The following is an 11,823-nucleotide window of genomic DNA, read 5'->3' as shown; positions in this document are numbered from 1 at the left end:
TTTTGTTTTTTTTAATTTAGTTGATGCTTTGTTTATATTCGTGTTGCATTATCTTTATCCTTAATAATTTTTCACTTTTCGAATTTCTTTGCTCTCACCTCCCAGTTTTGTTCGAATGTCAACAAAAAAATCTCCGAATTTGGTGTGGCGCAAAGCCCATGAAGTTTCCCATTGATTTAACATGGGAAAAAATAAATTTTTTGTAAATGTTCATAATTCGTCAGAGAATAAAAATCAATACTAATTTTGAAAGAAACCCCCATATTAAGAGATTTGAATTTTACGGAATATTGCGGTTATTAACACTTTTCGAAAGTTCTTTTTTTTACAATTAATAACAAATCGGTCATTTAAGAATACTTAGTCATGGATTATAATTAATTTTCAATTGTTGAAACAACTTTAATTGGTTTAAATATTATTTTTCTTAGGTAAGTCTCGAAATGAATGTATTTTCTATACGTTATGAGTTCTTTAATCGATTATAGCAATTACATCATTTATTTAAATAATTAAAAAATTATATTTATATTATTCTACATTTAAATTAAATAAATTTTTTTAAATAATTTAAATTTTTTAAACATATAAAAGTATTCTTATAAAACCAAATAGTAGATAAGAATATTGAAATCTGTCGAAAATCTGTTGAGATAAAATGTTTCTCCTGCTATTTTAGGTAAACTACATACTTTAACAAACACGTATTACTTAAATAATTGTAAAATTATTTTTAAAAAATTGTATTGTTATCATTGATCAAAAAATTCATAACGTTTAGAAAATACGTTCATTTCGCGACTTAATTGAAAAAAAAAATTGTTTAAGCAAATTATACCTACGTAAAGAATTTCAAATTAGTTTAAAAAATAACTAGGTAATCATAACTTACCAATTAATGGTTATTCTTAGAAAAAAAACCTTCGAAAAGCATTAATAACCGTAATATTACTTAAAATTCAAATTTGTCACTTTATAGAATTTTTCATTGGAGACCCATAAGAGAGGCTTAAAGTCATTCACCCCCAAAATTTATGATTGATACTTATTCTCTGGCGATTTCTGAACAGTATATGAATATAAGGAATCATTTGTAACATATTATCACGTTTAAATATTAGATTAACAAAAAACTTACTTTTTCCATGTTATAAATCTATGAGAAACTTAATGGTATTTGTGCGACTCCTAAATATTAGCCGATTTCGCTTAAGTTCGAAGTAAATAATTTTTTTGGGCATTTTAACAAAAAGGGGGGGGGGTGAAAGCCGTTATATAAAAAATCCACAAAGTATAAGTAAGAACCACCCTTGTGCTGTATAATTTTAAATCAATTTCGATTTGCTTAAGTTTTCGTTTAATTAAAATTTGACTAGGATTTATGTCTTCTGTGTTCGGAAATTTAATGTGTTTTTTTTCTAGTTTGTGCGTGTACGTGCGTTACGTGAGCGTTGTGTGTGTGTGTGATCTGAAGTATACTAAAGTAGGGGAGACCACCATATAGTAGATAATTATCCTACAGTAGATACTAATTTAAAGTACCGTTGTATGTAAAATAATTAATATAATGTAATTAATAGTTGAGACACGATGCGTTTTATTATAATGAAAGTAAAATAAATTATTTTACTTATATTTGTGTTTCTAATTGATTAAAATGAAATTATTCTAATTTCAAATTTATAAGCCTTAGAATTGAAAGTTTTAAATGAAGCATTCAAAAGTGAACATCAAGTTGGAAATTGCATGGTTTCAAATTTAATTCGTCAAAAAAATTTAGTTTCGAATTAAAAACGTTCAATATTAAATTTAGGCTTTGAACGTTACAATTTTAATTGTAATATTTTTAATTTTCTAAAGAAAATATTGAATTTTGATGTATGAATAACAATTAAACAGTTGGGCAGCTGATAATCCTGAAAAATAAAATTCCTGACACTGCGAAATTCCAGAGAAAGCATATATTTGAAATAAACAAAGCCCTAAATTATAAAATGGCCGACAAATTAAAATTTCCGGCAGTTAATAATATTATCGAATTTGCAAATTCCCGATAACAGATAATTCCCGAAATAAAATTGCCCACCTTGTAAAACATCCAACACTCTATTTCCGAATTATAACATTTCCAATTCTAAACGATTAAAAAGTTATTTAATAATAAGTAACTAACAAAATCAAAAATAATCATTCATATAAGAAATGGATTAAAACAAAAAATTGTATTTATTATTCATTATGTTTTATTTTATTATTTAGCCATTTTTTATTGTTTTGATTTGGGAGTCTGTCTGTGTCGCCAATTTTTGAGCATCGGATATTTTAAAATATCGGCAATTTTATTTCGTGAATCTTATATCAGCTTATATTATTGGGAATTTCCAAATTTGACGTTATAATAATTTACTATTTTGAATGTTTACTTTTTTGAGAATCCTCCAGTATTTGGCATTTTTGTGGGGCGGGGAGATTTGCAGACGTCCGTTAATAATAATTAATTTGAAACGACTTAAAATTAAAATGAATATTTACAAAATTATTGTGTAATTCTTCAATTTGGATTAAAAGCCTTGTAGTTTAAAAATCAAAATTAAAATTAAATTTTTAAAGTTCTAAATGCAAAAGATAAAATGAAAATAATAATTATTATAAATATACATTATAAATATTATTATTAACATTAATATTTAAGTTTGAATATTAAGTTTAAAGTTTATAGTGCTCAAAATAAAATAATTTTGTATTTAAAGCGTTCAAAATGTCAGAAAAACGGCTTTGTTTCCAAATTTAAAGTTTACTTCTTTCAAAATGTATAATGTAAGAAGTCTTAAAGAGTTGATTAATTTAAATTTGAAGAAGTTTAGAATTTAATAACCTAATCTTAGATTTTCATAATTGATCAATTTCAAATTTAAATCATTTAAAACTGCACAATTTTGAATAAAAAGTTTGCTAATCGAATAATTTCTTATTGAATAATTTTAAATTGAAACATTTTTGGCTTTTTAAATTATTATAAATTACATTTTTAATAATAAATTGCTATTAAATTACCAAGAATTTCTTAATTTTTCACAATGAATCATAAATCGTATTAGAAAGAAGTCAAATAAGTCCGAATATTTCCTATTATTATGAATCCGAAATTTAATTTTCATATTAATATTTTTTTCTTCATTTTCAAAATATTCTCAAAATGAAGTGCAGTTCGTTCGTACTGACTATTTGACGTTTTTGAGATCAACATTGATTGCTTTCGCAATTGTTTTAAATTGTTTTTTAGTTTTCACGGAAGTGGACACATTTTTAGCTCAATATTCTGATATTTAACATTAATAAATTTAAAAGTGTTTTAATCAATTTATTATAAAAGGAAACATGCCCTAGCATCATGGTTTTCATCTTCATCAAATAATTCAGTAACATCCTCCAAACCGAAAGAATTAAAAACATTTTGGTGTATAAAAAAATAGTTAGACTATTACCAGAACTTTTAAAAGATTCAGGAGAAATAGACCATAAAAATAGAAAATAAAGAAAAATGGAAGAAGAATGAGGTTTATGAGAAACTTGAAAATTCCTCCGAGAAAGAACCCGATTTCCAAAATGCTCTGAGCTTCGCTAATAATAAGTTGGTAACCAATTTCAGACTTTTAGATTGACGAAATACGTTTCTTTAAATAAAACATTAGTATACCACATTTATGAAAAATTATTAATCAATTAATTAATTATTCATTTAAGATGCTGACGACATCGATCTGTCACAATTCTTGCCAACTTCAATTTATAAGGAACTTCTGATCTCAAAATTGAAAGCATCGCTTCTGTGGAAAACTGTGAATTAAAAAAATTAGCTTTAAATTAATTGTAAAAATGTATATGATACACTTTTTGATATGCTTCCTCGTGTTTCTCTACTTTTTTCCTGCAATAATTGCAAATTACTTGTACCTAATTCTGTCCCGGACAATTTGCGAATTTGTAATTGCCCTCCTTGCAGAATCTTCACAACCACTATATGAAAATCTTTCACACTATATTCCAGATATCATTTCCTTTTTAAAAAACGGAACTCTCCCTGAATCTTTTCAAAGATAATATTTTTTTCAAATAATGTACATTATTTGAAAGATTCAAGGAAAAAAAACTAGTAAAAACTTCGATGTATACAAAAAATATTCTAGGATAAATCAAACCAATGTAATCTAAATGATGAATTAATACAAAATAAATCATTCAGACGTTTTAACAATGAGCTATTTATTAAAGAGCGTTAACATGACTGGCGTTTGCAATACTATCTACATTTATTAAATTAATTACATCATACCTGTGTTTTGTGCTACGTATCTGATAGAATTCTTTATCACTTAAAATTTAACGAACTCTAATTTACTTGGATCTTATCTCTAAGAAATAAGTTTAAAATGGAAAAAATCAAACTTATAACTAAGCCGTTTTAATTATATTTTATTATGGAAGAGAAAGACAAAAACTTCGTGAAAAAATTCACTTAAATAATACTTTCTAGATTCCTTTTATTTTAATTACAAAAGGAGATTTCAATAAGAATTATTCTCTTAAAATTATCAGTCTTATAAATCGTGCAATTTTGATTTTCAATTTAATATTTCCTCGTCAGTCTTTAATTTAATTAAACTAAACTATTTTATATCGAATTTCGTTTTATGAAATCTTGAATCTAAAGTTTTTATGATTGATGTTTTATATGTGATGAAATCAGTCCAAGTCTCATTAAATCAGTCTTTGGAACAGGTTTTCAAAAAAGAAATTGAAAATATCTCTAAGGTGTCTACCTGACCGGGAAATCGGGAAATAACCGGGCATTTTTATTACTACGAAATAACCGTGAAGTAGCCAGGAATTTAATTTAGTGACCAGGATTTGAGATAGGAAATTTCAGTAAAAAAATATAGCTTTGAAAATTGGGACAGGAAATTCCGGTAAAGAATTATAAGTCTGGCCTTTGGAACAGGTATTTTCGTAAAGAATTATAATTTTGACTTTGGGACAGGCAATTTCCGCCAGGGACAGGTAATTAAAAAAATTCTTGTTTCATGTCTATTATAATTAAAACAATGAATAAATTATAAATTAAAATTTGTTTGTAAATAGAAATGAAAAAGTGGTAAATGTGATTGAAATTATTTTTTAATGAAAAGGCAATTGGTAAAAAGTAATAAAGATAAAAGATAATAATTAATCAAAGGTTTTAAACGAAAAGGGTTGTTTAACTGTATTTCTGGATCAAAATATAAAATTTTGTAAAATAAATATAATTCCGACTTTCGGAACAGGGATTTTTGGAAAGAATTTTAATTTTGACTTTAGGACAGGTAATTTCCGCTAGGAATTATCATTTTTCTTAAACCCAGGAATTTTTGACTTGGAACGGGGATTTTTGAAAATAATTTTTATTTAGAAGAAGGGAATTTAGAAAAGAAATTCAAATTCTGATTCAGAAGAGGGGAATTGAAAAAAATCCCTGTTCCAAGTTAGAATTCGCAACAATTTGAAACTTTCCTTTTTCAAATTTTAGAATAGGGGAGTTACTTTATTTATGAATTATACTATTAATAGAAAATTTGGAAAATAAAAATAATTCTAACTTGGAACAGGGAATTTCGGAAATGAATTTAATTGTTCTTGGTATAGAAAATTTTCTAAAAGAATAAGAATTTTTTATTGGGCGGGAAAGTTTAGAAAAAGTTTTTATTTTTATTTATAAAAAATGAATGTACAAAAAATGTGTTTTGCAAGTAAGAATTAAAAAAATTCCACGCCTCAATTCAAAATTTGTTTAAATCGAACAGTTTTTTTGTTGCAAATGGAAATTTTCCAGCATTTAAAACATTCCTCTTCTGAATTTGAGAAAAAGGGAGTTATTATATTACTGAATTATAAACAGAAATTTTTTAGAAATATGTAAATGTAATTGTGATTTGGAGCTGTGGGAATTCTCGTAAAGAATTATAATTTAGACATTGAGGCATTGTGACAGGTAAATTCCGGAGAGAAAGATAATTAATTTTCTCTTTAGATCAGGAAAGTTGCGTGAAGAATTATAATTAAGACTTTAGCAAATAATTTTAATTCTGATTTAGAAGTGCAGAATTTACAAAAACAATCTTCTTTCCAAGTCCGAATTTGTCACAATTTGACATTTCTCTCTTCCAAATTAAAAAAAAAAATTATTTAGAAGAAAGGGTTTAAAAAAAATCCCTGTTCAAATTTAGAATGATAATTCTTCTACAAAATCTCTGCTCCAAATCAGAATCGTAATTCTTATGATTAAAAACTATCTGATGTATACAACTCCGAAATATAATTTAATTCCAAAATTCCCTGTTCCAAATCAGAAATCTTTGAAATCTTTTGAAATATGTAAAAATTGTTTGAAATCATTCCAATCTTTTTAATTATTTCAAATTGACCTGGAAAAATCAGAAATTGATCGGGGAAAACTAGAAAATGACCAGAATTTATAAATCATCCGTTACGTAGACACCCTGATCTAATGTCAATTTTTTTTTCTTTAAAAAATTGAATTCAAACATGCTAGACTTTTTACCTTCGTGACTAGTGTATATAAAAGCTTGAATAATATATTTGCTCTATAGATTATAATTATTGCTGTAATATGTTTTTCGTAATTCTTAAGTCATAGGTGAAGGATTTCAGATTTGAATTCAATTATTTGATTTGTTTTGAGAGATCGCTCTGACTTTCCGATATTCATCTTTTGCATATTAATTAATGAAATCTCATTGCACCTGTGATTTTCATTTCTTTCTAGATTTAGGCACTGGTACTTCGCTCACAACAGTAAAAGTTACATTACTCCTGTCCGAACTTCCACTTCCGAAAATTTTACCAGATGGTAAATCTTGATTTTTTTCAAGATCACTTTTTTCAACAACATATGTACCATCGCTGTCTGGCGTCTCTGGGCGTTTTTCATCAGGATATCCATACTGGTGCAAAACAACTGATCCTGATGAACTAGAACTTTGATTTTTTCTTTTATCTTCGTATACACTTCTCAAACTACTTTTTATCATATCATCAGCTAAATTGATTTTATCAAGATCTTCCGTATGGAGAAGTTCTTTTCCTCGACAAATCACTGCACTATCAGAAAAAGTCTTTAATAATTCTTCTTCCATTTTTCTAGGTGACCTAGAAGATTTTGCACTTCTCGCTCTTACCTTCCAAGGTTTTCTTTCTTGTGCAAAAGTCTGCATTTCTATACCTTCTTGATTCGAATTTAAGGCATTCTCGCTCTGATTTCTATAAGTTACTGCCTTTGACTTTCGTTTACCTCGGTCCAATTTTGGATTAGTTGTTACCAGTGTCATATTTTTGTCTTGAGTTGGCACTGAAGCCTCAAGATCTATTGGAGATTTTGAGGAAGAAGTGTTTAATAAGATTTTGTCAATCTTTTCTATAATGGTGTTCAATTTGTGCATACTTCTGGTTTTTAAACTTGGCCCCGACTCCATGAACCTTTGAAGCTTCATTTTTAGATTTTCCTTCCGATTGTCATCATCTTCATTTTCAATCAGTCGAACTGTTGATAATAAATACCTTTTTAATTTCTCGTTCATTAAAAAAATACAATATATGAATTTCCACGGTTTCAATTAAATACTTACCTGTAGATCCACAAAAATTTGATGACTGTTTGGATCCCTCGGAATTGAAAGTCCTTGAACTTGCAATAGATTCTTCTAAATTTCTTCTTTTACTTGTCGAACTCCAAAGTTCCTTAGTTCTCGAATTTTCCAAGACGTGTGCACTAATCCCACTATTTGTGGAAAGGCCAGATTTTACATTTACTAGGAGTTTCAGTCCAACCCTTTCTCCTGAAGCATCTTTATCGAATAGCAAAAGTTTGACAGAAGCAGGACTACCAAAAGTACAAAATGCAAGAACGTGATCGTAGGGATGATAATCGACACAAGAAACTGTACTATAATTATCACAAATTGTGTATTTAGCTAATTGCTTTCCAGTTTCTAAATTCCAAACGTTCAGCGTTGAATCTTCTCCGCCACAAAAAACTAAACCTGCACATGGTGATATGCAAGCTGCAGTTTGAATCCTAAAATTAATTAGTTATTTATTAATAATTATTGATGACTATCAAAAATAGTGCGCTACTCGCGCCTATTGCACGTTTTTTTATTTTGATTGCTTGATTATCAATTAAAAATATATGCTTCAATTTAAAGTACTATATAGTATAATTATTATTCATGAATCAAAGTAAATATTAAAATACCTACATCAACTTTCATTCAATTTGAATTTGATTTTAATTTTAATTTTATTCCGCTTTCAGTATTCTGTACATTTCATTCAAAGATAATATTTTATTCGAGCAGGAACAAGAAGGAATTAATAAGTTAGTGTTAGATTTTATATCGTAATAAGATGTTTTAAAAAGAGATTCTGGAATTTTGATTCTTACTGATGTCTTCCTTTTTCGACACTGATCCATTTTAAAGGTGTTTAAAATCGTAAATTCGCCAATTTCTTTTTAAAATAGGTCTATCTAAAGATTTCTAATTGAAGACCCCTCAGTTTTAAAATGTGTATAATTTAAAATGATGTACCTTTCAATGTTTTTTTTTAATAATTCAATTTTCGAACACCTTCTTGAAATTTGTCTATTTTCAAGCGTTTTAACTGATGATCCTTTAATTGTTAATGTGTATGATTTCAAATAACGTACTTTTGCATGACTTGAAAAATTTTTTAATTGTTTTAAATAAACATTCTTAAATCTGGTTGATTTTAGAAATCAAAAGCCAAGTTTTGAATTATAAATCTTCCAGATTGAAGATATTTCAAATGTAAATCATCAAAATTACAGAATGTTTGATTGTAAACCTTAAAACTGGAATAATTTCTAATTGTACATTAAAAAAATTAAAAACTGTTTAATCTTAAAGGTATAGATAAAAAACTGTACATTTTGAAGATTTTGAAGATCAGAAGACAAGTTTGGAATGATAAATATTTTAAACTAAAGAAATTTCGAATGCAAATCATAAAAATTAAAGAATTTTTAATTGTAAATTTTCAAATTTATAATTCTTTAATTTCAAAAATGTGCAAATAAAAATTCCTATATTTTTATGGTTTTTAAGACCAAAAGACAAGTTTTCAATCCTAAATTTTCCAAATTCAAAAAATTTCATATGATAAATCATCGAAATTAGTCTTTTCAATTGAACAATTTATAACTTCCATAATTTTAAATTGTTGATTTTCAAAATTAAAAACTCTTCAATTTTAAAGACGTATAAATAAAAGTTCTTAAATTTTGATAATTTTGAAGTCCTAAAGTTCTTTTCAATTCTAACTATTTTAAATTGAAGAAATTTTGAATTTAAATCGTTAAAAATGCGGAATTTATATAGTTCTATAATCTAGTTCCATGTCTAATTTCTATTCAATATCTTAGAATATAGTTCGTACACGGAGATAAATTCTAAGAGATTAATTCACGGAACTGCTCCTTGATCTTATTCACGCTCTGGCACAAGAACTAAGATCTCGGAACCCATGCTTTTAAAGCAACAGCCGTTGATCTAAAAGCAAGGTTTCCAAGATCTTAGTTCTTGCGCCAATGCGTAAATAAAATAAAGGAGCAGTTCCATGAATTAATCTCTTAAAATTTCTCTCCGTGCAGATAACCAAGTTCTTATCCGGATTAGGTTGTAATCTAGTATAATTCGGAGTCATTTAGGTAGTCCAAGTAATTAACTTGCAATCCAAAGTAATCCAGGTAATCTTTTTAGTTAAAAATGTATGTATTCTATTAAAAATTTATCTTTTTTCGGTAAAGAATTAATCTTCTGCGTTGAAAGTTTAGGTTCTTGGTTGAAAATTCAATTATTTGGTGAAATATTTATCTACTTTCGACAAAATTTAAATTTAATGTTGAAAATTAGTTTTTTTTTGTTGGAACTTAATTTTTTTAACTGAAAATTTACCAATTCAATTTTCAGTTGATATTTGATCTTTTTTGGTGGAAAATTGAACTATTTTGGTGAAAAATTGAACCATATTGTTGAAAAATTGAACCATATTGTTGAAAATTCTTCTTTTTGTTTAAAAAATATTTCATTTGTTATTGAAAATTCATCTTTTTTAGTTTAAAGTTCAAATATTTTGTTTAAAATTCATTTCTTTTGTGTAGAAAGTTATTCTTCTACATTAAAATTTCATGTTTTTGATTGTAAATTCATTATTATTTGGTTGAAAATCACTCTCTTTACTGTCCTTAAATTACTATTTCTATTCCGATTTAAAAATTAATCTTTTTTAGTTGATAATTCAACTACTTGGTTGAAAATTTATGTAGTTTATTTGAAAAGTCATATTTTTCGGTAGAAAATTAATCCTTTCGGTTAAAAATTCATGATTTGGGTTCAAAATTCAACCACTTGTTAAAGCACTAATCTACTTTGTACAAACTTAAACAGTATTGTAGAAAATTCTTTTTTTTTTGTTGTTGAAAATTGATTTTTTTAACTGAATATTTAACTATGCACTTTTCAGTTGATAATGTATCTTTTTTTAGTTGAAAATTCAACTGTTTGTTTGAAGTTTAATTTTTGTTGTTGAAAATTAAACAATTTATTAAAAAGTATCCTTTTCGGTTGAAAAGTCAACTGTTTTGTATTTCGGCTTGAAAATTCAACAATTAAGTTGGATTTTTCTCGTCTTAATTAAAAAATATTTCTATTGTTGAAAATTCATTTTATTGATTGCAAATTAAACTACTTGTTGACAACTAGTTCTTTTTCGGTTGCGAATTAATTTTATTATTTAAAATTTAATTTTTTAATGTTTAGTTTAAATTTTATCTCTCCTAGTTGAAAATTGAACAATTTTGTCAAAAAGTAATCCACTTTTATGAGATTTTTCCCCTTCGTTCCACCCTGAAAGAAAATGTACCAACCTTTTATTTTCTAGGCCTTCATAACGTTGCAAAACAACTCCTGTTGCCAAATCAAGCAATCTCAGGCCATTATTTCTCGAATGAACGAGAAGCCTAGATCCACGTGGATGCAAAACAATCGTATTGATTGGAACTCCCTGAATGTCTTTAATCCTAATCTTTTTGGCGATTTGCCATTCTTTGTTTATAGGATTCCTCCGGTTCTTTTTTATAATCCAAAGAACAATCACTCCTACGCTATCAGCTGTCAATAAACTTCCATCTTTTTGGAAACAAATAGAATTTACAAAACCTCCGTGAACTTCCAATTCTTGCAGGAGTTCGTATGTCTCGGAATTTTGGTGCGTGGCCCAAACTCTTGCAACGTGATCGTAACATCCGGTTACTACTATCGATGAATTCGCAGGATCGAATTTTCCACAGTAAACATATGAAGGATGTGGCAACAACTATACAAAATAAATTGTTCGATTAGAGCTGAATGGGAGAATAAATAAAAGATCTCAGACTTCACACTCTTTCCCCTATTCCCTTCTTTTCCCCTTTTTTTAAAAGAATTCCTCTTTTTCCATGTTTTCAAGAAACTTGGCCTTTTCACTCATTATTTGTTTATCTGCTTGAATGCGAACTGAATTAATAGAACCCAGAATAAGAAAATCCAACTATTTTTGGTCTCAAGTTGTTATTTTTAATTGAAAAGTCATATACACACAGGCATACATAGATATTATTATTATTATTATTATTATTACACCATTAAGCCATTTCCCTTTCGGGGTAGGCGTGACTCACTCGGCAGGGGAAAGGAGTAGTGTGTGGATGGG

The 11,823-nt window shown here is 27.2% G+C and overlaps 2 protein-coding genes across 7 annotated transcripts in view; one reads left to right on the top strand and one right to left on the bottom strand.

Moving 5' to 3' along the window:
- Positions 1-4,251, top strand: part of LOC117168448 (programmed cell death protein 5) — a 32,445-nt gene extending 28,194 nt beyond the window's left edge. Inside the window, exon 5 of the transcript XR_004466492.1 lies at positions 3,745-4,251. The gene's annotated coding sequence lies outside the window, so the exon portion shown is untranslated. The remainder of the gene's footprint in view (positions 1-3,744) is intronic.
- Positions 4,252-5,799: 1,548 nt separating this feature from the next.
- LOC117168439 (jouberin-like) overlaps positions 5,800-11,823 on the bottom strand; it is a 36,457-nt gene continuing 30,433 nt past the window's right edge. For 5 of the 6 annotated variants that reach the window (XM_033354084.1, XM_033354089.1, XM_033354086.1 and 2 more), the window contains 3 exons: positions 11,000-11,448; positions 7,680-8,128; positions 5,800-7,594 (listed from right to left, as the gene is read on the bottom strand). In XM_033354084.1, the coding sequence (XP_033209975.1) occupies positions 6,807-7,594; positions 7,680-8,128; positions 11,000-11,448 (1,686 nt within the window). In that variant the 3' untranslated portion in view covers positions 5,800-6,806. The remainder of the gene's footprint in view (positions 7,595-7,679; positions 8,129-10,999; positions 11,449-11,823) is intronic. The other variant, XM_033354090.1, reaches the window with a different exon arrangement.

This window comes from Belonocnema kinseyi, chromosome 2 (genome assembly GCF_010883055.1).
Source record: "Belonocnema kinseyi isolate 2016_QV_RU_SX_M_011 chromosome 2, B_treatae_v1, whole genome shotgun sequence".
In the NCBI taxonomy this organism is placed as follows: Eukaryota; Metazoa; Arthropoda; class Insecta; order Hymenoptera; family Cynipidae; genus Belonocnema; species Belonocnema kinseyi.
Note: the sequence above shows the minus strand (reverse complement) of the source record. Positions and strands in the feature narration are given on the sequence as shown.